The 27668-nt window shown below is 27.7% G+C and overlaps 3 protein-coding genes across 9 annotated transcripts in view; all 3 read left to right on the top strand.

The window, feature by feature from the left end:
* The first annotated feature begins 31 nt into the window (after positions 1 to 31).
* Positions 32 to 9729, top strand: LOC145197503 (glutamate-rich WD repeat-containing protein 1-like). Its single transcript, XM_090078164.1, has 13 exons — positions 32 to 152; positions 343 to 384; positions 2592 to 2623; positions 2741 to 2818; positions 3089 to 3157; positions 4129 to 4234; positions 6743 to 6837; positions 7028 to 7192; positions 7376 to 7419; positions 8374 to 8509; positions 8584 to 8708; positions 9210 to 9483; positions 9556 to 9729. Exons 2-13 carry the CDS (start codon positions 345 to 347, stop codon positions 9658 to 9660), a joined length of 1269 nt encoding a protein of 422 aa, XP_089934290.1. The 5' UTR covers positions 32 to 152; positions 343 to 344; the 3' UTR covers positions 9661 to 9729.
* A 1741-nt stretch (positions 9730 to 11470) lies between these two features.
* LOC145193527 (F-actin-monooxygenase MICAL3-like) overlaps positions 11471 to 27668 on the top strand; it is a 44132-nt gene continuing 27934 nt past the window's right edge. For 3 of the 7 annotated variants that reach the window (XR_016449690.1, XM_090078155.1, XM_090078157.1), the window contains exons 1-7: positions 14162 to 15403; positions 21808 to 21909; positions 22070 to 22425; positions 22952 to 23209; positions 23428 to 23630; positions 23807 to 23934; positions 27153 to 27306. Coding sequence is in view for 5 of the 7 variants with exons in the window: in XM_090078155.1 (XP_089934281.1) it covers positions 14938 to 15403; positions 21808 to 21909; positions 22070 to 22425; positions 22952 to 23209; positions 23428 to 23630; positions 23807 to 23934; positions 27153 to 27306 (1667 nt within the window). In the remaining 2 variants the exon portion in view is untranslated. Of the gene's footprint in view, positions 12032 to 14155; positions 15404 to 21807; positions 21910 to 22069; positions 22426 to 22951; positions 23210 to 23427; positions 23631 to 23806; positions 23935 to 27152; positions 27307 to 27668 lie in introns of those variants that run through there. The other 4 variants (XM_090078158.1, XM_090078160.1, XM_090078156.1 and 1 more) reach the window with 3 other exon arrangements.
* On the top strand, positions 17006 to 18904 carry LOC149892016 (uncharacterized). The gene is made up of 3 exons (XM_090078163.1): positions 17006 to 17645; positions 17821 to 18235; positions 18337 to 18904. Exons 1-3 carry the CDS (start codon positions 17131 to 17133, stop codon positions 18838 to 18840), a joined length of 1434 nt encoding a protein of 477 aa, XP_089934289.1. The 5' UTR covers positions 17006 to 17130; the 3' UTR covers positions 18841 to 18904.

Here is a 27668-nt window from a genome sequence, read left to right on the forward strand (position 1 = left end):
ATTTTTTTACCCCCTCCCCATCGGTTTTCTTAGTTGGAGAAATGGGAATGGTTAATCGTGATACAAACGCATGCAAGACATTTTATAGCACGTGTAAAAGATTGAAATGTCCAGATTTATCAAAAACAAAACAAATATATGATTCATCCAGGGTATGATGTGTATATATATATATATATATATATATATATATATATATATATATATATATATATATATATATATATATATATATATATATATATATATATATATATATATATATATATATATATATAGACACACACACACACTTACACACATCAGGTTGATTATATATTGGTTTCTTTTTTTAATGTAAAGAAATGGAAGGTATCTCATTTGATGAGCCTATGAATGCAAGTGGTATGTTTAAAACTAGTTAACAAATTTTTTTTCTGTTTAGCTTTTAAAAACTAATGTTCTTTAATAATGTTTCTTTTTTTTTTGCCAACATTTGATTTAAAGTCAAGCATGTTTAGTTATCAATATTATATTGGAAGTTTTGTAAAATATTAGAACCTTTTGTACAAACCTTTGTTTTTACATGTTAAGATAATGGAAGCATATAACTTGGATATATAAGCATATTAACTAGGAATTCAGCTTTTCTGATTTTTCTAGAAATTTAAATTTACCATTGAGCAAAGGGTTTTTTACAAACATTAGATATTTAAAATTGCTGCAATTAGTGAACTCTGGGTAAATTAGGCCAAATGTGTATGTGTATATGTATGTATGTATGTATGTATGTATGTATGTATGTATGTATGTATGTATGTATGTATGTATGTATGTATGTATGTATGTATGTATGTATGTATGTATGTATAGAATAAAAACGTTTAATATAAATATTTTGTATTTAACATTTGTATCCTAATTTAGTTTTTCACCACTAAACCAAAATACTTTGCTATAAGTGTGCTTTGAAAACTATGCAGGGTTGTACTGGATCTATAAAACCAAAAACATTTACTAATTTTTAGCAAAAGTCAGAAAAAAAACTGAAAAAAATTTCTGTATAATAGACTAAAGAAAAAAAAATTCAATAATTTTTTATTAGTCTTTTATAGTTTAGGTATAACCAGAAAAGTTTTAAAAACTGTTTAAAAAATTTTGTTCACAAAAATAGATCAACTATTTCATTATAAGAAAGAGAAATATTAAAATTTTATGCATATATACCATCAAATGATGAATAAAGAAATGTCTTTACATAATTAGACAGCCTTTTACAATATGAACAGCCTGATGATATCAGAGCATGGAATACACTCCCTTTAAGTTGAATGTTGATGGGTATCTTGCTCCAGGTTTTCTCAGTTTGTACAAAACAAGTACATAGATAAACAAAAAAGCCTATTCAAATTTTACACTGTTTTACTTTCTGAAGATATTATTTTTGATATTTAGAATTTTAGAACAGCTATAAAAATGTTGTAAAAAATTTCTAATAAGTGCATTTGTTTACACAAAAACTAATTTTTGAACCTAAAAGATTTTCCTTCTAATTTTAGAAGCCTTTAAAACTAAAATTTTTTAGTTGAGTATTGCAAAAAAAACTTTTCTTTTTTTTCTTTTGTAATTTGCAAAAAGTATAAAAACATAACTTACTGATGTTGCGGTAATAGTATCTCTGAGTCATTCCATATCAAATGGGCTAAATTTTTCACCTTAGATTTTATTTAAGCTTCTTAAGGTGGTGTATATAAATTACATAAACATATCTTAAAGGTTTCAGCTCAATATTTTATGTGGTTCTTTAAAAATGGCTATTAAAAAAAAGAGCTCTTTATTCAAAAGTTTTAAGTCATCAAGAAGTGCCCCACCTAGATATTTTAAAATTATTTAAAAGAAAAGTTATGATTGATTACCCATTCTTTTTTCTTTTCGCTTTTCTTTTGCTTTTTCTTACAGAACATACGTAGTTGTATACGAAAATTTCAAGAAAAAAAAGTTGATTAAGTATTAACAACAAAAAAACACTTGGGTTTACAAATCTTTTCTAAAATGCATGTATTTAAAAAAGTTCTCCATTCTGATAATGTTGTTATTGCTGATTACAAAAGACAATTTAAACATAAGAGGGCTAATTTTTTTTTTTTAATTTATAAAAAGAAAAATTGATAATAAGAAATATGGCATCATTCTTATTTGCATTTTTAAAACGCAATGTCATGAAATTTTCAAAATAACAAAGCATAATGGAACCATTTGAATTAGAGATATATTTTTTTAAAAAGTTGGACAGGGGACTTTTTGATGACTCATAACTTTAGATTAAAGAAGTCTAGTCATCTTTTGATTGAAGAGGTCTAGTGGCCAGCATGAGGTGATCAGTATCAATTTGATTTGTAACATTTTGAAGTCTAGTTTTTAAGAAAGAGCACTTCAGGATCACAAAAATCTACAATATAGCAAAGAAAATTTCAGGTTTATGAAAAAATTTCAAAAGTCAGATTTTCAATATTTTGCTCATCTGAAAGTATCAACTGAGTGCTTACTAGCTTGGAAAAGCTGAGGTATATTTTTTTAGATATAATTATTTTGGCTTAACAATTTTTTTATAGATAGTGATGATGGTAAAGAACAAATGGAGGAGGTATTTCTGCAATTTAATTTTGATATTTGGAATTGAGAGCCTTGTAGATTTTTGAAGATAAAAGTAAATAATAAAACTTGATCTCATTATCATTCATTGTTTTGATGGTCCATTTAGAAAATATACCTTGGAGAGCCACTTGAAGATGGTGAAGAACTTACATTTGAGAAAACAGCTTACCATATGTACCATGCAGTAAGATATTTTGTTAGTTTAAAAATGAACTAGTTAGTTACATACATTGGTTCATGTTTTGTCCATTTCTTCAAAACAAAACCAGATTTCTATAAAATACTTCAGTCTTATTTGTTCCTGCTTGTTATTTGTTTCTGCTTGTTATTTTAGTTTTAAGTCTGAGATTTTTGAGAGCTCTATGGAAACTCTCAATTTCAATTTTTACAGTTTTTAACTAAAGCACTTAACTTAATTAATTTGGTTATGACCAAATGTTTAAATCATTTTTAGGCACAGACTGGCATGCCATGTTTAAGCTTTGATGTAATTACTGACAAACTTGGTGACAACAGAACACAGGTAGTAAATGCTTTGTTATTTTGAAAATTTCATGACATTGCGTTTTAAAAATGCAAATAAGAATGATGCCATATTTCTTATTATCAATTTTTCTTTTTATAAATTAAAAAAAAAAAGTTAGCCCTCTTATGTTTAAATTGTCTTTTGTAATCAGCAATAACAACATTATCAGAATGGAGAACTTTTTTAAATACATGCATTTTAGAAAAGATTTGTAAACCCAAGTGTTTTTTTGTTGTTAACACTTAAGCTATTTACTAAATTATTTTAAGATTTGTTATTAACTCAAGATGTTTTTTTTTTTGCTAGTGTATTAATAAGTTCAAAACAATAAACCTAATATGTGCAACTCAACAATATATTCTTAGTGTGAGCAAGCTAAAAAATGATTATCATAGATATTATGATAAGTTAAATTATAATTATATTTTTTAATCTTAAAGTTTAAGGATCCTGGTAGTCTTCATGAAAAACCAAATATTTTTCTTAAAATATATCTTGTAATTGCATTTGCTCATGAAGCATTAAAATTGAAAATTGTACTTACACCATGAAAGGAAAAATATTCTACTAAAGATTATCCATTTAGTTCAACCGAATATTAAAAGGTGACTTTGAAACAAAAGGCAGTAGAAAGTGAACAACAACTATTAGAAAGAAGACATTTCTGGCTGACTTTATAAGCCTCAAGTGTCAGCTTTGTCTGTAGTTCTAAATTTTAAAAATTTAAAATCTTGCAGATGAATGTGCCCAGTTCCGTGTTACTTGACTTTGGAAAAAAAGTTAAAATTATCTCCTTCATTTGACAATTTTACTGGCTGTGGCTTTTAAACTTTTAAAACTAAAGCTAAAGTTAAGAAAAGTTTCATTATTATATATTCTTGAGCACCTGATAAGAAACTTGGAATAAAAGAATTAGAGAATTTCTAATTCTTCTACTCTAAACTAAGAATTTTCCTGCTTTTCCTTAGTTCCCTATGACATGCTATTTGGTTGCTGGTACACAGGCTTGTGAAGGTGAAATAAACCAAGTGATACTGATGAAAATGTCAAATCTCACTAAGATAATGGAGGATGGTATGTCTTATTTTTGTAATAACTTTTTCTAAAATTGCATTAAGCTTATTTCTGTATTACTCTTTATTTATTTATATATATATATATATATATATATATATATATATATATATATATATATATATATATATATATATATATATATATATATATATATATATATAAAAAGAGTAATACAGAAATAAGCTTAATGCAATTTCAGAAAAAGTTCTTGTGAGAATGTCCATCAGGTTTATGGTGTTCAATTGAAGTCAATAATTTGTAGAAGTTTATTCATTTTTTACAGGTCAACCGATATCTCTCAATATTTAGATTTAGAAGTTTGTTTGTATGATTTCTATTAAAAGCTTGTCCATAACATGTCCACATGTAAGAGAATATAATTTGATTCCAACCATTTAGTCAAAAGAAACTGAAGTCCTCTAAAAACTCTTCTAAAAGAGAACCAAGATCTTCATTAAGATAGAGCAACATTGGATGTATAACATTTTGTTTCTTTTTTTTTTTTAATCCTGATTCTTTTCTCTCCTGATTCCAAGGTACACTCTTTCAAATTACAAACTAAACTAATTAGAATAGGACTAAACTAATTAGAATAGGAATTTAATCCAAAATTTCTAGAGATTCTGCCCTAGAGATTTCCTTGCTTCATTTAGATTACTCACTGCTTGAGTTCAATCCATTTTTACTATCTTGTTGAAGAGTTGAATGTCATATAGGTTAAAGTAGATTTTTTTTCTAATTTTCTCTTAACATATTGAAAAATGGATCTTGGTCAGTTTTAGATTTAAACACACTTTTCAATACAAGCTCACAAGTGTAATTGTGGTATGTAAAAACTTATGATTCCCTGTCTAATTTTTGTTCCAAAAGCACACAGCCGTCATTAATTCCACAAGCTTTCTAGCCTGTGGTATCACAAAATGAATTTCCTAATTTTAGTACAGTAATAGGTTGCTCCTTATTTCTATTAGAAAAGACAATATGAACATTTATAGTTGGTAATAATTTACCATATCAGTGAGGAGTAATATTTCTGGCATTTTTCTTTAAAAAAAAAAGGTTTTTAATCTGTTCAAAATAGTTAGATATATGACTAATTTATTGGAAATTTGTCATTATTGCCTCTGACAGCTATGATTGTTGTCATAGAATGAGAACAGAACCTCTTATAATCAATAGAGACTAAATCCTCTTATAATCAATAGGTACTAAATTTGGAGTAACAATCTTTTCTACTTCTTCTCAGAATTGATTGTTCTCTCAGTAATTGCTGAAAACTACACTTCTGAATTTGCAGCATTCTCATCTGATATAAAATCAGAATTATCCTCATATATTAAAAATTGTTAAATTATGGACTGCAGAAAAAATTTTTGCTGCAGAAAATTTTTGCCGCAGAAAATTTTTCTTTTTTATACTCTACATCTTACCTGTTTCTTTTTTTAGAAAGTTTTTTTTTTGACTCTTGCTAGTAATTGCTGAATTGTTACTGTAAAAGGTCTTATCTTATAGTATTCTCACTTCATCTTGTATACAATATCAAAAAGATTTGCTAAATTGCTTTTGAACTTTTCTCTACAGCATAAACATTTCTTAGTATGTTTTTGTCGGTCTCTATAATTGATACAAGTCTGAAAGTGTTTTCACACAATTAGGTTAAGCTGTCATGGTATTGTGTTTTTTCCCAAAATGATACATTCACAAATGACCAGATTTGAGCTTTGACTGACTGGTAATTTAAGTTCAAGAATATTATAAAACAGCACCAAAAGAACTTGACAAATTGATGGAAGTTTGGACGTGGATATTTAATGACTTGTGTTACTAAAAATTTGTTTTTTTTTTAAACTCCTTAACTCCAATGATAATTTTTTAAAAACCAATAAGTAACTTGTAAAAAGTGAGCAATTAATTTTTATGTTTTGTTCTTATCTTAGCCACTTTTGTTTTTGTTTTTCTGTTTAATTTGTAGATTTCTAGTTTTAAAATTATATTGAAAGATACCATATTTTGTAGGAAAAAAAATATTTCACACTAAGTCTAGAAGTTTCCAGAGATTTAACATGGGTTAACACAGTATATATATAACTATAACTATAGATATGTATAACTATAACTAAATGTTTTTAATAGTTAAAGTTGAAATACAAACCCACTCTAATATATACTGTACTAATAGATAATTTACTACATACACTCTAATATACAATATATGCACACTATCAAACTTGGATAGTATGGCGTTAGAAAAACATATAGGTTGTTTTTATTATAGAGAAGTAGGACAGAATAAACAAAGAGTGTATAGTTATTTTTTGTATATTTTCAAAGAAGATATTTAGTTGTAGATAGTAAAACTGTTTTTAAAAGTTTTATTTAAAGAAGTAATTTGTTAAGATATATTTATAAAGTTTCAGAATTTATCAAAACTGATCAGTGAAAGTTACTGTGGCATCAAATAAAAATTTTTAAAGAATATCTATTTCAGATAATTAAAACTTTTAGAAGATTCTGAAGATAGTTACATTGAAGAGAGTGAAGATCAGCCTAGTTTGCAAACATATTCATTAAAACATATTGGTGGAGTAAATAGAATCAGGGTAACTCCTTTTATTTATTTTATATTTATTGTATGAATATTGTAACAAATATCTTTATAATTACAGTATGTATTATCACTGTAAGGTAAATTAAATCATTTCAACATGTCTTTAAGACCCTTTCTCTACTATTGCAATTTAAATCAATAAACCACAGGTTTAGTGCTTGATTTTATTTGTTGTTTTATAGTACACGTTTGCATTTGAGAGACATTTGGCTGTTTCTTGGTCATCATCTGAAACTGTACATATATGGGATCTCACAAAAGAATTAAATTGTCTTGATATGGTTGGTATGGGAGATCATCAAAGTGTACTTGATAAGAAGCCACTGTTTTCCTTTTCGGGTCATCAGGTAAAAAAAAGTCCTTTACATTTTGTTTAAAGTAAGTTTTTTTATATTTAGGTTTATATCTTTTCATTAAAAAAATTTCAAACTTTGTGGCAGTTTTAATGGTTTTTTATTAATAAGTGTAACAAGCATTAACTTTAAAGGATAAATGTTTTTCTGTCATTTATTTGTAATATGTTCTTTAAGAGAGAAGGCTTTGCTATGGATTGGTCTCCTACTTTTACTGGTCGGTAAGATGTTGTATTTAACTTTATTTAAAGTGTCCTCGTATAATTATTTTTTTTGTAACAGCCTGTTTTTAATACTGTTTTTGAAGGTTTTAAAAAGCACGCGCACTCCAATATTTGTTTGTTCGTATTGTATTTGCTATTAGCACATTCATTAGCAAATTTGAAACCCAGTGCAATATTGCTAAACAACCCTATTTAACAAGATTTTTTGAGTTTTTTTATTAGGTTATTTTAGGATTCCCCTGAAAATAACTTAATCAAAAACATACAGAGAATCCGGTTTATGGTTCAACGGCAGCTGTTAAGTTTCTTTAATCAAATAATTCTCCTATTCATAAAAGCTTAAGGTAAAACGTTGAATCTTGAAATACAGTATGCTTTACTCGTGGATGCTTCAAATGGATAAATGATAGGTTCTATCATGAAGAAAATAATGATATATACGGTCTACTCTCACGTAATGTGACTAGGCGATTTTATTAATCCACGGATGGCGACAAGTCAGGTGACGAATGTGGAAGTTTAGAAATCAGGAGAACACATACGAATTGCTTTTGATGTTTTAGATGTGGAAATGTAAATAGCTTTTACATGTTCTCCTTAGCTGAAAGATTTTGTTAAATTCATCATATTTTTTTATCCTTCTTCTCTAAGTTTTAAATAAGATCCCTAAATAATAGCATTAAAAACTTCCGATTTACAAAAAACTTTTTCATTTGCAAAAAAAAGAACAAAAGTAGTTTTCTATTCATTTTCTTTAAATTAAGAAAGCTGTTTAATTTGAGTTCTTAATCGTAAAGATAAATTCCGTAAGAATATTTTAACATAACGTAAACGGATTATTATGAAATGTCTTAAAAACCTTTAAAAAAAAAAAAAAGAACAACCCGCTAATTAAACGCTCCAACTTATTATAAGCATCCTTGTTTTTGATGAGCCTTTTTAAAAATTTAGACTTGCAACCGGCTCATGTAACAACCGTATTCATTTGTGGAATCCCACCGAATCTAGTTGGCATGTTGACCAAAGACCTCTAACTTCCCATACAGGATCTGTCGAAGACATCCAATGGAGCCCAAATGAGTCTAATGTAAGTAGTTAGTTTCTATTAGTCGATCTACATTTAAACAATAAGTATCATATCTTGTAGCAGTCTTGTTACAGGTGTTTGCATCATGCTCTGCTGATAAAACTATCAAGATCTGGGACTCGCGCGGTGTGGGAGATAAAGCGTGCATGTTAACAGTAAAGGCACACGATGCTGATGTTAATGTTATTTCATGGAACAAGTAAATAGATATTTTTCTATTCTTAAAATCTGTTATTAACGTTATTTTATACGTTGTTTTTTAAAATTTGCCCTGTAAGCTAAGTTAGAGTTTGTAAGTAATGATCACAATATTCACCTGTCGTAACTGTTACCCGATATCATCCTCCTGTCCATGTTCAATCAATCTACGTCCTCCGAATTCATTCTGTCCTCTTATCCTAAAAAAAAAAGTACCACTTGAACATCTTAAACTAAAAACATTTCTAAAGATATTTAACTTAACAACTAATGGTAAATTAAATCCAAAACACAAAAATTCTTTTGGTTAGAGTTAGATGAAATATTTTTTTCTTGTATTTTGCATGTATTTATTGGATATGTCAGCAGTTTTTGGGATCATTTGTTAAAAACCATGATTGAGATGAATTCATGATGTTTAAGATGAGTTGAAGTAACAGAAAAAACAGGAAAACTTACAACCTCAAGACCTTTTTTTTCTTTTTCTGTTTCTGTCGTTTAGAAATGATCCATTTATCGTTTCTGGAGGAGATGATGGTATAATAAATATATGGGACCTGCGTCGGTTTCAGCAAGGAGTTCCAGTTGCTACTTTTAAATATCACAGCGCTCCAATTACGTCAGTTGAGTGGCATCATTCTGATAGTACCGTGTTTGCGGCTTCATCTGATGACCATCAGATAACTTTATGGGATTTGTCTGTTGAGCGTGACGAGACGCAGGAAACTGAGAATAATAGTGCTTCACTTCCTCCACAACTTCTTTTTATACATATGGTAAGCAAATTGTAAATATGTTTGTGCAAACTTACGTTATACATAAATCGTTATCTGAAAATTTTCTTTTAGGGGCAAAAAGATATTAAGGAACTTCATTGGCATCGGCAGTTACCTGGGGTTTTAGCGAGTACTGCTTCGAGTGGATTTAACATTTTTAAAACAATCAGCGTTTAATTTTAAATTGTTTAACCTTTTTTTTTTTAAATCACTAAAACCCTAAATAAAGAGTTTTACAAACTTTAACCTTATTTATCTATATTAGTTTTATATTTAAAATTAAGTTTGATAAATTATGCTCTAAAGATTTTTCTTAGCTAAAGTAAAATATTAGTTGTTTTTTTGAGGCAAAGTTTAAAATTAAAGAAATAAAAATGACAAAAAAAAAACTTCTAAAAAATTAACTACCTTAACTTTGTTTTTGTCGATATGCTCTGCACGTGTTTGATTACTAACTTGCTCAGTTTTAGCATCAATTTTATTTCAAACAGCTGGGGTACACGGCTTCGCTCATGGAATATGAAGTTGTGTGGTAGTTGGAATTAAAGGATAAACTTTAAAATAAAAATTTTACAACACTTGTTTACAAAGAATATTTTTAATTTTATTATCCGGGGTATATATATGTAAAAACTTTTCGAATTTCCTACTCTAGGGAAAGCTACGTATAGTTGACCGTGAGAGAAGCAGGAGTCTTTAAGGTTGATGTCACAATCTTTTGAAGTTTGTCCTTGCACTTTGTTAATTGTAAAACTATAGGCTAAACTGGAAGTGTTTATCAAAAATCTCATGAGAATATGAGTAGAGCTCCTCCCATCACTTCAGAGCTTCGATTTTAGAGTTTCCCTTTTTATTTAGTATAGATGTTCCTGCGAAGGTGCTTCCTATGGCAGTAATCAGATTTTTCCCATCATACAACAAAATTTTTAGTATTTCTTCACTGAACTTTTTCACGTTGAAAATTGGCAGATGTCATTCATTTCTCCAACTACGACGCGTTGATGTTTGTTATGTTCTTTTGTCGGATCATAGAGAAATGCTTCATTTGATATGCTTTAGTGTTTACTTGTTCTCGTCCGCGCTTCTATTAGAGTTATGTTTTCCGAGTGGTTTACGTTCACGGTCTTTTAATATAAGATTGTGTCGCAACTTTTGATTCTATAATTAGTTCATTTCGTTTTTCTTTTTATTTCTCTGCTTCTTACTACGCTCATTCTCGCTTGATGGGAACGTTAGCGTTCCTGCGCTTTTAACTTTTTTATTACTCACACTTTATCTTTGGTTTTATCACTCACTGCACTACGTCAAAAATTTTCATTTCTTTTTCAATTCTTTCCTTAGTCAATAATAAGAAGAGCATTAGGGCTCCCTAACCCACCCATACAAAAAGACATCGAATGCTCCACACTGTTCTAAAACATTCCACATTACTCTAGAATGTTCCCGAGCATTCCAGAACAGCTCGGAACATTCTAGAATGTTGTAAAATGCTCTCGAATACCCTCGAATGTTCTGGGCTGTTCTAAAAATTTCTAGGAGAAATTTCCAGGCTTTAAAAGTTCAATAGTACGCCCTTTAGGTAAAACCTGAATCTTTTTCATGGATGGGCGATAGATCGACTGCCACACCATTCCTTTTGATCGTACCGGGACTCGTTTATGAGCTTAAGTGACACGCACATTGTACTCTTACTTTTAAAATATATATTGATGAAGATCTAAAAATTTGTACCAAACGGTTTCTTGTCAATAGCATAGGTTAGAAATTCTAAATAATTCTTCAAGTATTTAAAAGGCATATTTCTAGATGAGCATAATAAGCATGCATTAAGTTTCTTTAGAACTTCATTTGCCTTTGTAAGTAGTTCCTAATAGATATTACGTTTTTAGCCTTTGATATTGTGAGGAGGGAGAACTAGATTAAAAACAGCAATCGGAAATGACGCACACAAGATGACTCATCAACTCCTTATAATAAGTGATAAAGCGTTAGAAGAAAAGTTAAATACAACAGGGAAAAAACGTAAACACGAAGACACATTAACTTTAAAGCGTAAGAAGGAAAGTTAAATACAACTGGAAAAAAAACGTAAACACGGAGACGCATAAACGACAAAACGTAAGAAAAGTTAAATACAACAGCGAAGACTCATAAACCTGCCGTATAAATAAAAGATGAATAGGTATCGCAACCGAAAAACAAGCAAAAACTATAAAAGCTCAAAAAAAAAACGAGTCTTACGGTTAAAAGAGGAGTTTTAAAAGAAGGAGGAAGACGTAGTTTAAAAGAGAAGTAAAATAGAGTTTTAAGATAGTTTTTAAAAAGAATTTTAAGAAGAGAGAATTTTGTGATAAGAAAAATACTTTGAAGAGCAAGCAGTTTTATGAGTAGTTTAATAAGCAGTTGAATAAAAGAAGAGAAGAAGATTTTAATATTGATTAAAGGAAAATAATCAAAAGAATTAATTAATGAAGAGATTATTTGTAATAAAAAGAAGATATAAAAAGAGGAGAAACTGATATGAACAGTATTGAACACTGCAAGAAGCGTAAGAGAATATTATTTGTATTATTTAAACGTTATGAGTAAAAGAGTGCTAACCATTACACAATAATAGAACATTTATTGAGTTTTATTATATAGCAGAATATACTGAGGACGGCAAATAAAACTTTAGCCCTATAACGATTAAACCTTGCCCATTCTCAACCAAACAATCCTCAGACCTCGCCCTTTCCTAACCAAGTAATCTCCACGCCGTCACATTGTTCCCAACCTCTATATATCTTTCCACACAACACTAAACCCAAAACCTCCCTAATCCCTTACCTTCAACAATTAACACTTAACAAACATTAAATAATTATTAATAAAAAAAAAATGCCGCCCTCACAATATATAAGCAGTTATTGTCTTTTTTATTGATATGTAAGCAGTTATTAATTGTAATGGTCATCCAACCAAGTATTAAACTCACAATTAAGTAATTTTTATAATTTCATAGCGTTGTAGAATTTTAATTACAACCTGCATATTAGTCTTTAAACAGTTTTTTTCAAACTTTTGCATGGATTGATTTTTCTTTCTTTGTAAATGTTTTTTGAAGTTAAATGAAAATTAATAAATATTACTGTTATATTATTAATCTTCTGTTTCAGTGGGATTGAACAAAAAGAAGAAAAAATAAAAAATATATTAAAAGAATAGTAGCCAAACTTTTTCATGTTATTGTATTTGGATAAGAAAGGCGACGTAGTAAGAGTAAAGTTATGCTAGTGTTTGCGACAGCACACATAGATAATCATAGAATTTAAGCCATGGAAAGAGCTTCGCACACAGGTGTACATCCATTCCGTATAAAATGCGAAAACGGTTTAGATATAGAGCCACTAAATCTAATGAATTCATAGAAAACAGAGCAAAAATCAAATAAAAAGTTTTTTAACTAAGACTTATCATAAAACTTACTAAATTTTATTGACTATCAGTTTTTTAGAAAACTTTTAATAATTCTAAGGTCAAATTGCTAAATCTCTTCTCAAATATTACATGCAAATATGCGAAGGATTAAATGTCTTTCACACAACTTCATGAATCAACTGGCGGGTAAATTGTAAAACACCTAGCACAGTCCAGATAATTCGTTATTTGGCGGCATAGATACAGCAGGTAAAGCAGCACATATAAAATTGTTACGATGTCGCTTTATGAAAAAAACAACGATGACTTATTTTTCTAACAGTTATCAAAGATTTTTTACATTTCTTTGCAGTTTTTAAAAAGTATGAAAAAAACTTGTGACATCCTTTTATTTGCTCCTTTGTTTTTAATAGTTCTGAATTTCTTTTAATAGTAAAATCATAAATAATAAATAAATATGAATGCATAAATACCCTAAAAATACGGACGTATAAATACCCTGAAAATATAACTGTTATGATTTTTTTGGAATTATAACAAAATGTTTCTCGTTGGTTTGGAACATTTTTTTTTAATTTGAAGTTTTCAACTTCGAACTAATTTCATTATTTGACCACGTTTCAATATGGTGACAAAAAAAAACAGCTTTCATAAACTTAAAGAAAGAAATTTTTAAAAAATTTATGGGTTTTTTAAGAGTTTTTTGGGCATTTTTTCTTTGCATGTCGATGTAAGTATAGTTTTATATTCTGAAATACTAAACTTTAAAATTTTCATACCAATATGCCGTATGTCAATATACAAAAATAAAGTTATTCATATTTTTTTATTGCAGTTTTAAACAGCTAAATGTATAATTATACAAAACCAGCCAAACACTGAGGTTTAACAGCAAAGACCAAGGCCATCCTCTCTCAAGACCGAGGATTGAAAACTCAAGTTCATGACCAATGCTAAAAGGTCAATGCCAACTTCGAGAATTAAGGGCTACTTCTTTTTTTATAGGCAGTTTAAGCTTGGAATGAAAATCCTAACTTATTTTAAGTAACCTGACCAGCCACTAAGAGTTCAGCTACCCTGTTCAATAGAAGTAAGAGCGCTCTTTAGAGCTGAGAGTCTGGTTTTTAAATCCGGGGAATATTTCATCAGAAGAAAAATAAAATTTTATCCATTATGATGAGGTAAATATATACAGAGTGTGAATAGAAACAAGGTGTTTCAAAAATGTTTTCAAAAATGCACGTGATATCACGCCTTAAATAATAAACATTAACTTAATGAAGCCGTTTATAATAATTTTTGGCCTTAAAATAGTTTTACTGACTTAAGTTGAGTTCGATTGGTTAGTAAATAAAATTTTGGAACTTTTTTAGTTTTTGTGTGTACATAATTTCTGTTTACATTTCTACATCAATACATATGTGTAACTCAGGAAATTTTAAAGGAATGTTATCGTTGTTGACTATTGTTGCTAAGGATAAAAATATACTTATCTCTTGAAAGAGACCTTATTGCAAATCATCCTTTCTAAGAATTTAAGAAGGATGTTACAAAAAAAATATTTTGTATATGGTTTCTCTCCACCAATCACTACTAAATAGACAAAGTTCCTTGATATCGAATGACACTTTTAGAGACAAAAATTCTACGGAGTGAAACACCGTTGTATGAGTACATGTATCTAGTGATCATTAATTTAAAATTGAGTCAAGCTGATCATTTGTTTTTAAAAAAAATTTATTTTGTTTGTTTTATGCTGACAATGTTCTGTTTTATAGAACAATCCTAAATCATTATTCTAAATCCTAATACCATAGCTGCTGCTGCTGCTGCTACTGATGATGATGATGGTGATGGTGATGATGTTGATGTTGATGGTGATGGTGATGGTGATGGTGATGGTGATGGTGATGATGATGATGATGATGATGATGATGATGATGATGATGATTATGATGACAATTCCAACAACAATTATGATTAAGACAACAATAATGATTATACATTGTTACTTTTTATTTCAGATTAAATAGTATGATTGGAGAGAATGATATACTGAATGAAACAGATGCTATTTATAATGAGTTTCTTGAAGCATCTGATCTTTTCCCTACCCTCACTACATTTAGCAAGTTATGTGAATATCTCAGTATAAATGAAAAGAACTACAAAACAGTTTTTTCTTCATTAAAAGCAAAACTTACTTCATGGAAATGTCAAACATTATTTAACAAACTAGAAAAAAAATCTAAGCATATTGATTACAAAAATAAGCCTTGTGCACGGTCAAAAGTTTTGATTATTGGTTCTGGACCTATTGGGTTAAGAACCGCTGTAGAAGCTGCATTATTGGGTGCACATGTGTTTGTTGTTGAAAGTAGAAATAGTTTTTCTAGAAATAATGTACTTCATCTTTGGCCATTTCTAATTACTGATTTGAAAGCACTGGGAATTAAATCTTTTTTTGGCAAATTTTGTGCTGGAACACTTGATCATATCAGTAAGAATTTTTATAATGTTAAAGTATTTTATAAAAAACATCTTATCTCTTAGTATTTATACATTTGCAAAAGCTAGGTTAAATAGAAAGCATAGTTATTGATTCAGTATTAGGAATTGAAAAAGTAATAAAAGTAATAAAAATCTAAAAGTAGCACAAACCTTCTTTAAAAATTCTATCAATTTCTAATTGTAAATTTCAAAGTTGCAAAGCAAAATGTGATTAAAAAATTTATATGAGGAGTTGATGAGTCATCTTGTGTGCGTCTTTTTTTATTGCATTTTTCTTAACGTGATAATTAGTTTCTTTTTTATTCAACTTATATATCATTAATATTATGTTTTTATTTGATTACTAAGATGAAATCTTAACTATTAATATGTTTTGTTTATAAAAAAATGTGTTTTCATAAGATTGATTTTAAACCTTAAACCTCTAATAAAAAAGTTTAAACATTTGCTTATAGTCAATGAAAAGAAATGTCTAATTTCAAGCTAATTAGCAATATTTCTGTCAAAATAGTACTTAAATGATTTTTTATAATGTCCTAAAAACAATGTAATGAAAAAATTATTGCACACCATTAGAGTTGCAACTTAAAAAAAACATGCGCGTTTTTTTTATAAAAAACACGCTTTTTTTTGCAAAAAAAACAGGCCTGTCTTAAAAACATGTTTTTAATGGTTTTTTTTGTTTTTTTTAGGTGTCCATTAAATTTTATATATCAATTATCCTTTAAAAAGTTACAGTGTCAGTAAACCTTCAAAATATACATGTTTTTTATTAAATGTAATGTATTTTACCCTATATAATATTTCTTACAAATTTATAGAGTTGCAACCCAAAAAAAGCGGTTTTTTTCTTCTTAAAAACTGTTTTTTATAGTTTTTTTTATTTTTTATTTTTTTAGTATTTATTAAATTTAAGATATTAATAATACTTGAAACAGTTTCAGAGGCATTAAACCTTCAAAATATGAATGTTTTCTATTAAATAAAATGCATATTTAAAAAAAAAACAGTATTAAATATTAAAAAAGAAATTAAGTAATTTTTTAAATATATCTCAAAAAAACTATACTAGTAGCTACTAGTTAATTGTAAGTATAACACTACTGAATGAATGAAATAAAAATGTTATTTCAGCAGTGTTATTTCATTCATAAAAATGAATGAAATATCACTGCATTGCAAAATACAAAAATGAACCAACAGTTATATAAAATTTACTTTTATGTTTTATTTACTTTTGTTTATTACTTTTGTAAAATTTTAATAGTTTATTTCTTTATTTTATGTATTTCAATTTTAAACAGAGTTTAAAATTAAAATTTTAACTAGTTTTAATTATTGGAATTTAAAATTGAAATAGTTTGGTTTATTTTGAAGATTTAATTTTGTTTTTTATAAGTTTTTTTTATCTTGGATTCATTTGAGTTTATAAAATTTAAATCATTTTTTTCAAATGTTTGTTCAAATTGCAATTAGATAGCTAAAATTTTATTTATTCAAAAAGTATTCAAGTAAATAAAAATGACACAATAACTAAGTTTGTATAACTAATGAAAAAAACTTAGTATTAAACAATTTTAAAAATATTATTTATATTTATTTAAAAAAAAAAAGAAATCTAAAAAAAAAAATGCCAGGCAGAAAGAAATGTTTTGTAGCTACATTGTGCAATGAGGCACCTTTAGAATCTGGAGGTTCTAAAATTCAACAAGTTATATGCAAATTTTGCAGCTTAAAGCTATCAAAAAATTGCACTCGAATGACCGAGCACATTGCAAAATGTATGAAATGTGGAGATCAAATAAAAACAAATATTTGAACGATATGCCTTTTAAACAAAAGAAAGTTCAAACTGAACTATTTATTTATTTAGGCGCAGAAAGTCATACTGGCAAATATATGGCAAATATAGTTAAAAAAATAATATGCGATGTTGGACCTATGAAAGTTCTTGGTGTTTGTACTGATAATGCAGCCAATATGAAAAAAGCATGGCAACTAATAGTTACTGAATTTCCTCCCATATATCCTTATGGATGCCTGGTACATACCTTAAATTTAATTTTTACTGATGCGAGTAACTTGAAATCAATAGCAGATTCCCAAAGAAATTGCACAAGTGTGGTAAAAGGGATAAAGAACTCTCAAATTTTATCAGCTTTGTTAAAACAACATCAGCAGAAATCAGGACAAATCATTCAACAATCACTAAAGCTTCCAGTAACAACTAGGTCTATTAAAAATAAGTTTTATAATAAAGTTAAACATAAAAACATAAAAAATAAAACATAAAAAGTATTATTATAAATTTTTAAAAAATTTATATTACATTATAAATCATAATACTTAGTATGGAAATAACATTAGGCAAATAAATATTTAATTATAAATAAATATATTCTTCAGATGGGCTTCAATTATACATTGTATGGAAAGTCTTCATAACAACAGATTAGCACTACGGGGATTAGCTATTGACGATGAAGCAAAATCTCTTGCTAAGCCTATTCAAAACCTATTGTTGTCAGAAGTGTTCTGGGATAAAGTGGATGGGTTTATCAAGTTATTAAAATCAATAGCCATAGCCATTGCAGCAGTTGAAAGAGATAAAATAAGTCTCTCCATTGTTGCAAAAACATTTTCAGATTTAGAAAAGTCTTTTCAGGACAATATCCTTTGCAGTCCAATTCTAAAAAGCGAGGCAAATGCTATGATGGAAATAATTGCCAAAAGAAGGAAATTTAACATTCAAAACATTCATCTTGCTGCAAATTTAGTGGATCCATGTTATAAAGGATGTCATATCTCTGGAGATGAAATGGTGAGTATTTTCAGAATTTAATCCTCATTTAAATTAATTGAAAAAAAAGGAAATTATATTTAAAATGAATTAAGATGCCTTATTTAAAACATCTTCTTTAGATTGATGCCATTGAAACGCTACATAAATTAGGAAAAATGGATTCTTCTATTAAAAAATGTGATGACAAAATTTTGGGTGAGATAGCTGATTATAGATCAAACGAAGGACTTTTTGCAAAACCTTTTATATGGGCTTCAGTAAAACATTCATCTCCTGTAAGTTGGTGGAAGGGAATATGTTGTTCTTGTGCTCCAATACTATCAAATATTGCAAGTAAAATTTTATTACTTCCACCAACAAGTGCTGCAGTCGAAAGATCATTTAGTAGACAATCTTGGATCCACAATCAAAAACGGAATAGATTAACAAATGACAGAGCTTCAAAATTAGTATTTAAATCACATAATTTACAACTCAAAAATCTAAAATGTAATGCAGAATCATCAACAAGTCAAAGCCAAGAATTTTTTCTGGACAATGGTACTTCACAGAGTTTAGAGTCAGAGGTATCAAGTGACTCTGAAGAATACGGATTTGACTTTACAATAGAAGACCTTAATTAACAAGAAAGCCAGAATACAGAGTCTTTTGTTAATTAAAAATAAATTTTTCAAGTGATGTACTATACATTTATCATATATCATGTTACTATTATATATTGTATTACATTTATAATAAAAATAGAAATTAAATAAAAGTAAATAATTTTTTTTAATCTAAAAAAAACAAAAAAAACTATAAAAAACAAAAAAAAACACAAAAAAAACATGTTTTTTTTGCAAAAAAAACACAATTAAAAAAAAAACGGTTTTTTTTGCAACTCTACACACCATAAGCATTACAAAGGTAAGAATATAAGAAAAATCTGCACACCATAAAGAATTACAAAGGATCATAAATTAATGATTGAGATTGTTGAAGTTGTCCAATATTTTTAACAGTGAGTGATGTTTTACATAATTGATTCCAAAAAAAGCATAACATTTTGCCATCAAGTCAAATTATGGAGTATTAAGAAGTAGTAAAGGACTTACATGAGTGGTCTTGACCTGAAAAAACTTTTTACAAAAGAGGAATGTTTTTAATTGACAATTTAAATTAGAATAATTGAAAAGAGCTTGAAACATCTATGACTTGATGTGGTTTAAAGCTTAGTAGATTCTATATCAAAATGAACTAATGAATGTTTTAAAAGTAGTAGAGGGAATTGAACTGAATTGTGAAATTTTGAAAATTGCGAATTGAAGCTGAATTGCATATACAATTATAATGAACAAAATAAGTTTGTGTATTTAAATTGCTTAAGATGAAACAAAAGTGAATAAATCTGCTTTCTCATGTGAGGATTTCTTTATTAAATTAAAAAAATCCTCACATGGGGAAATCTAAATTTTTTATATGTGAAAAACATTGACCTAAAAAAGCAGAAATGATCAAGCAGCTTAGAGGCACAATTAGTAGGTGCATGTTATACTTTTAATGTTTCTTTTTGTTTACCAACACTGAAGCCAGTCTAAATCTAAGCATCAGTAACTAAAAAATTTTTTTTTTTTTTTAAAAAAAATTATTTAGTTACTGATTGACTTAAACATTTTCTTTTTATGACTTATCTAGGCGAAAAGTTAAAAAATATGACAAGATAAATTTTTATACATTTTCATGCAAAAAGATTTCAAAGAGAGTTACACATGATTTACAATTAGTACAAAAAAGATTTCAAGAGGAGTTACAATTGTTTGTGATAAGATTGTCTTGTGTTTACCATTAACTTTTTCTGCTTTTAAAAAGGATATTAGTATTTCATTAAGTAGAATATTGAATCCAAACAATTGCCTGGTCTGCTACTCACAGTTCTTTGAAGCTATTGATTTGTTTTATAATTGTTATGATCATGTAAATGTTTTTAATTACTGTTCAAACTATAAACTTAAATTAATTGATGCTGACTAGCAAAGAAAATTGAATTTTTATCACCAAAAATTTATATCTTAAAATCCTTCCTTAAGTTGGTTATTGCTTCGCCATTGAGTTGTTTTATAATTTGTTACTTTTAAGCTCACAAAGTAAGTTTGTTACTTTTAAGCTCACAAAGTAAAACATAATTAAAGCCAATAGAAAACAAATGCTTACAGACAGCTATCAGCCCTACTGTGATAGTGCACAAGAGATTTTTTAATATTATGAGTTACACACTTATTCTTTTGAGTGATTTTTGCCCTGATTTAATACTTTTAAATTGTTGTAACAATGATTAGGGATTTTTTGATTTTTCATCTTGCTTTAAAATCTGGAATCATGGAAAACTCCATCAGAATAAGCAATTAATGGCTAAATTTAACCTTGTCAATTTAAAAAAAAAACAAACATTTTTTTGTTAATCATTTTTTGCTTTTAACATTTTTTCTTATACTTGATTGATGTTTGAGGCAGATCAAACAGAATTATTATTATAATTATTACATAGATACATAGATACATAGATAGATAGATAGATAGATACATACATACATACATACATACATACATACATACATACATACATACATACATACATACATACATACATACATACATACATACATACATACATACATACATACATACATACATATTAATTATTACTATTATATTATATATTATTGTTGTTATTATTGGTATTATTATTATTATTATTATTATTATTATTATTATTATTATTATTATTATTATTATTATTATTATTATTATTATTAATAATTATTAATAATTATTATTATTAATCAATATTATTAGTATTATCATTATTATTATTATTATTATTATTATTATTATTATTATTATTATTATTATTATTATTATTATTATTATTATTATTATTATTATTATTATTATTATTATTATTATTATTATTATTATTATTTGTATTAAAATCTTTTTTAATAAAACTGTTTTGATACAGTTCAATGAAACAATAATTCACATAATAATTATAAAATAAATTTTGCATGATCTCATTAAAAATAGATAACAATTTCCATTCTATTCAATGGATAATTCTGAGCTATTGAATGTGGCTCCAAAAGATTTTTTCATCTACATCATTAAAAGTTACAAAGAAAGACAAAGATAAACAAAATTTAAATAAAAGTGAATAAAAATAATTTAGGGCCATACAATGGTCAACAAGATAAACATTTATTACACCTTGATAGCAAATTTGCTATCAGCTAAAGTTTAACAATGATAGCCACCCAGGATTAAGAACCAAGAATAATATTAAAAAGGTTTTATGAAAAAATCTACTTTCAAAGATCATCCAGTTTGTTTTGCATTTTATATTCAAAAAATTTAAATATAATTTATGAATACAAATGGATTGGTTATGTTTGTACAAAGCAAATTTATATACATGAATTTTTATGCTTACACAAGATCTTAACTTATATTTAAATCAAATTACATCTTATTGGTAAATATGAAACCTCTAAGAAAAATATAATAATTTTTGAAAATGTTTAAACATTTTAAAAACAGCACAATTTGATTCTTAGGTATCAGAAGATTGCAGTGTATTCTTTTGAAAATATGCTTGGTTCTTGGAGTTCAAGTTTGCGCTGAAACAGTTTTTTTTGATATTGTACAACCAAGTGATAGTAACTATGATTTCACTTCCTTTTTTTTTTTTGAAGTTTAAGCATTTTATTTTAGATTAGGAAGTTATTGATTTCAGTTTACTTAACTTTATGTTTTCTGTTTTTTTTTTTGTTTTTTTTCTTATTTAAAATACTAATCAAGGTCAAATATTTTTTATAGCTAGAGGTTGGAGATGTAAATTTAAACATGCTTCTTCACCCCTAAATGGAATTGAGTTTGATGTTGTTGTTGGTTGTGACGGAAAGTCAAACAGTTTGAAATTTAAAAGAAAAGAATTTCGTGGAAAATTAGCAATTGCCATTACTTGTAATTTTGTTAATACATATACAAAAGCTGAAGCAGCTGTTGAAGAAATAAGTGGTGTAGCATACATATATAATCAAGACTTCTTCCATCAGTTAAAGGAAAATACTGGTATTGAACTGGAGAATATTGTTTACTATAAAGATGAAACTCACTATTTTGTTATGACAGCAAAAAAAAAAAGCCTACTGGATAAAGGTGTTATTAAACAGGTACAGGGCTACAAAATAACAGAAAATATGGCTAAAATTTTATAAAGATGACCCATTTGCAATAAAATTTTATAACTTCTTGGCACAATATTGATTATCAATATTTAATTTACTTAAAAGGCTCTTTCTTTAATAAAATATTCTATTTTGCATCAACATTATCTTGCAGCATTTCACCTTAAGTTTTTTATAAAAAGTTGTTAGATTGTTACAAATTTGCGCATCTTATTTGTATATGTTTATAATTGTTACAAATTTGTACAATTCAAAATGCTCAGTTTGCTTAACAGTGCTATATAAACTAAGTGAAAGAATTTGAGTTTTTTTGAAAATGTAAGCTATTGAGTTGGTTCAGTAAATTCTATATATGAAATGTTTGGCCGAGTAGACTTTTTCCTAAAGATTGTGCATCATAATCTGAAATAGTAACTATTTGATTGATATGTTAATTAAACATCTTACATTTTTTAGGTACACAAGAAAAAAATGTTTTAGTATTTATTTATTACTAAAAAGTGCTTTTTAGGATTACAAAGATGTTTTTAAACTGTTATCATCTGAGAATGTCTCTCATCAAGCACTGCTACAGTATGCAAAAGAAGCAGCTGATTTTTCTACTAAATACCAACTTCCTCATCACACTTTTGCAAAAAACCATTCTGAAAAAGAAGATGTTGCTATGTTTGACTTTACTTCCATTCACCAAGCAGAATATTCCTCAAAAATTGTTGAAAGAAAAGGAAAGCGTTTACTACTTTGTATTGCTGGAGATGTTTTACTTGAAGTAAGTAGTAAACAAGAAAGCAAAAATATGCTACATAAAATATCATAATTTTAAAATATTTTATTATTTAACTTTTTGTCTTATTCAACTATAAAAAGTTGTAATAAAACTGACTATTTTCTTCTCTAATAAATATAATTTTGCAGTTAAATTTTGAATTCCTTAAAGAAAATTGTTTTTTAAATTTTCTTCCCAACACAATAAACCTTATTTTTCAGCCATTCTGGCCTACTGGTTCTGGCTGTGCACGTGGTTTTCTTGGTGCTATGGATGTTGCATGGATGGTTCGAGGATTTAGCTTGGGGATGGATTCAGTAGATTTAATTCAAGAACGAGAAAGTATTTTTAATATTCTTTCACAAACTAAACCAGATACTTTGATGAAGTCCCATGAAAAATATTCCATTGACCCATTCACAAGGTAACTCTTTACATTAAACTATTTTTCCTATTGAAAATCTAGTGAACAAAGCCTAATTCTAAAATGATATAGAACAGGCCTAAAGGGTATATATTATTAAGTCTATCATAAGTTATCTATGTCATGTATAGCTATCATGCATTTTATATGATTTTTACCTCTCTACTTTTTTTTAGATATTCAAATTTAAATAATCGATTATTTAAAAAAGAACAGATTGCATATTTAGTTGATAAAAGTGATGGAAAGTTCAGTTTGGAAACATACACAAATGAAGAAGAAGTTGTTTCCAAAATAATTGAAGGTAAACAATCTGTTTTTATATTTATAATGGCTGTCAATAAAGTCTTATGTATTAAACTCACATTTTTCCGGTAAACTTAATTTTTTTTCCAGTAACTTATTTCCAGTAAAAAATAATATTTTTTCCGGTAGAATAACAACTTTTTTCCAGTAAAATGTTTGCGGTAAGAAATCAGTTTTTTACCAGTAAAAAGTTAATTTTTTAAAAGTTATTTTCCGGTATTCAAACTTCCAAGTAGAAAATTTTTGTTTTTCAGTAGAAAAAATTTTTTTGAAAAATACTTCAAGTGCTCAAGTGAAAAATACTTTAAGTGTAATTAGATTTTGGAATATAATTCCAAAAGAAACAATAATCTATTTTGAATTAAACGAATGTTTACATTAAACTTAGTTTTATTTATCTTGAAGATTGATATTTAAAATTCACTTAAACACATAAACTTCTTCTAAGCTAAACTTTACATAAACTTTATACTTTGTCCAATAGATTTAAATCAGGGTTACAGATAACCATCAGGAATTATTCACTGAATCAGCAAAGCTTTTCGAGCTTTTTTTGGACGACCTGGCTTTCTTTTTTGGTGCATTTGAATATTTTTGGCTTCAGGAGGTGGATTGTACAATTTCAAACGTATTGCTACTCCTACTGAATGCTTACAGGAGTAATTTTTGAAGAAATGAGGACAAGTACATTTTGCATCTTGCCAACTGTCATCTTTCATCTAAACCACCCAAATTCCAAATTGGTTCTTAACAAATTCATCGAAAGTGGCATCATTTTGATTTTTGTAGATCAAAATGTCTTCTTTTTTAATTACATTTTGCTCCCCACTTGGTATGTAATAAAAATTTTCTGCTTCTTTATTTTCTGTAAGAATTTCTTTCTTGGATTTTACCCATTGGTATGCTGATGTCTTGGTAGCCAAACTGATTGTTGTTGTTTTTGAAAACAACTTCAGATTATTTTTGTAACCAAAAGACCAGTTTTCAATCATCTGCAAAGCAACAACTTTGAACTTGCTGATAGGAAATCGTTCATGAAAGGTGTGCTCATCTTTAATTACTCTATTACATGACTCAAGACAGTTGTTAGTGGTTGGGGTGAAATGCCTATAGCCCTCATACCAATTGGAGTTAGTGTTAACCCACTCTGTTTTGAAGTAAAGTAAAAACAAATGTTCTTGGTCATCCCACTTTTTAAAAAACAGATTGATGGCAATTAAGAAAGATTCTGGGCTTGATAACTTTTGTAATGTTTCAATATCTGTCAAAATTGATGTTCTGTTCTCTATTTTCACCATGGATTTAATTTTCTGTGAAACATTTCGGTACATGTGTGCCCAACACATCACAATTTTTTGTTCTTCACCAAAAACTAACTTAAAAGCATTTTGAATGGATTGAGCAGCATCAGAAACCAAAACCTCAGGAGTCATAACAACTTCAAAAATATTTTGGACACCTTTTCTCAATGCTTCAAATAAAAATGTAAAATCTGCAGTTTTTTCAGACATACAAACTGCTATGCCAAAATGATGAAAATGGCGGTCAGAATCAGATGTACCAACAACAAAAACTGGATAGCCTTGCCAAATGAGTTTGTAAGTAGCATCAGCATGGATGATCTTTGCATCTTTGGCAAGACTAAGCAAATGTTTGGTTGAAGCAAAGAATCTGAAAAGGAACTCTTCATCATGTGTCACTGTATAGGACACAATAAATGCTGTATGTTCATCTTTTGGCACTGAAGAGTTTTCAATAAACCACTTTTCCAATTCACCTAGACTGATGTTAGTGGCTCCAAACTTTTTCTTTCTCAATTTTGCAAGGATATTATTCAGTTGTGTTTGAGATGGTACACAAAAGTCATTTTTGGCCAAGTAGTCACGAATTTGTTTGGGTTTCATTTGCAAATCAAAAAGTCTGTTGATTTCTAACTGAACTTTTTCAGAAAGTTTACCTCCCCTTTTAGTCTCAATAGAATCATGTGTGTGTTGTGAAGTTGTTCTGTATAATAATACATTAGATGAGAAACTGTCATACAAAAGATAAATGCTTGCAGCACATTGAGTTCCTTTAACTTTCACAAGATTACATCGGTAGTAGTCTTTTTGACCTTCTTCAGTTTTGTTTCGAAAATCAAAACTCCAATTTTTTTCTTTGTTCAAAAATTCTTTGACTTCATTTAAATTTTCTAATTTGCAGTCAAGTTCCCATTGCTTGTAGGTTTTTTTTTTTTGGAGAACTAGGTAGTGAATCAGCTTCACTTTCTGATGAGTATTGAGGAATGGAATTCATAATGTATTATGATTAAAAGAAATCTGAATATTGCTCTAATATTTGAAAAAAATCTTACATGAAAGTAAAATGGTGTAGCTAGCTGCTACTGCTACTGTTACTGCTACTGCTGTTACTACTACTACTACTACTACTACTACTACTACTACTACTACTACTACTACTACTACTACTACTACTACTACTACTACTACTACTACTACTACTACTACTGCTACTGCTACTGCTACTGCTACTGCTACTGCTACTGCTACTGCTACTGCTACTGCTACTGCTACTGCTACTGCTACTGCTACTGCTACTGCTACTACTACTACTACTACTACTACTACTACTACTACTACTACAGATATATATATATATATATATATATATATATATATATATATATATATATATATGAAATTTATTTTACTAGAACTAATATTAAATTACTGGAAAAAAAGTATTATCTACTGGAAATAAAATTAATTACTGGCGGTTTATTTACTTACCGGAGATTAATTATTTTCTACTGAAAGTAATATTTTTTTTTACTGGAATTTGTAGAAAGTGAAACCGGGAAAAAAGCTATTTTTTACTGGTGATTTAAATTGTCACGATTTATAATTATTAGAAATGATATGATAAATACATTCTAGGGTTAGAAAAGATAAGAGTGGGTATCTTAATTTCCCATTCTATTTTATTATGCAAACAATCTCCAAAAAGTATTTCAAAATATTAATCTCTCTAATCCCCATGGTATTTAAATATTTTAGTTAAAAAAATAGTTATATATTATAGTAATTTTTACACCATCATAGAATATTTTAAAAAAAGTTGTTATAAAGATCATTAAAGATATTTGTTATTGTAAAAGTTTAAACTAATCTTTATTTAAAATAATCTTTATTTAAATTAAATATCTTTTTTAAAAAGTAAAACAAGTTGGAGTAGATCCAGACACATTGCTAGCATGGTGTAAAGAACAGACACATGGTTATTCTCATATTTGCATGAATGACATGAGCGTATCTTGGAAGAATGGGTTGGCTTTTTGTGCCATTGTAAATCGGTACCGCCCTGACCTTTTGTAAGTGCTGCTTATACTTATAGAGGTTTTTTTTTTTAATCTTTTTTTTTTTTAAATAATTTTTAATAAATTTTACTGCAACTAGTGAACAGAAAAATTTCAAAGAAGTTCTTTTTATATTACTTATCTACCAAGAATATTTACCATAAGCCACACTGGATTTTTTTTACAAAATGGTTTCTATAATTGACTATAATAGACAGAAATGTAGAAAAGGCATCTAGAACAAGAGGCTAGCTAAATATTAAAGAATTGAGAACTTATTTGTTATCTTTAACACTTTTCAAGTAACTGTGATTTCTTTTGTACATAGACCGCTAGTTTTTTTTATAGTAAGAAATTATTTTTTACTATTACATAAT

The sequence above is a fragment of the Hydra viridissima genome, unplaced genomic scaffold, assembly GCF_058129835.1.
Source record: "Hydra viridissima isolate aposymbiotic clone 2 unplaced genomic scaffold, HvirCarnegie_v1 scaffold_2, whole genome shotgun sequence".
NCBI classification, from domain to species: Eukaryota; Metazoa; Cnidaria; class Hydrozoa; order Anthoathecata; family Hydridae; genus Hydra; species Hydra viridissima.

Bases quoted from the DNA above. Each gene is read 5' to 3' on its own strand.
- LOC149892016 (XM_090078163.1), top strand. From the start codon at position 17,131: ATGCAAATTTTGCAGCTTAAAGCTATCAAAAAATTGCACTCGAATGAC. The intron at 17,646-17,820 runs GTCTATTAAAAA...TATATTCTTCAG, and splicing joins AAGCTTCCAGTAACAACTAG to ATGGGCTTCAATTATACATT. The intron at 18,236-18,336 runs GTGAGTATTTTC...CATCTTCTTTAG, and splicing joins ATATCTCTGGAGATGAAATG to ATTGATGCCATTGAAACGCT.
- LOC145197503 (XM_090078164.1), top strand. From the start codon at position 345: ATGGAAGGTATCTCATTTGATGAGCCTATGAATGCAAGTG. The intron at 3,158-4,128 runs GTAGTAAATGCT...GCTTTTCCTTAG, and splicing joins TTGGTGACAACAGAACACAG to TTCCCTATGACATGCTATTT. The intron at 9,484-9,555 runs GTAAGCAAATTG...ATTTTCTTTTAG, and splicing joins AACTTCTTTTTATACATATG to GGGCAAAAAGATATTAAGGA.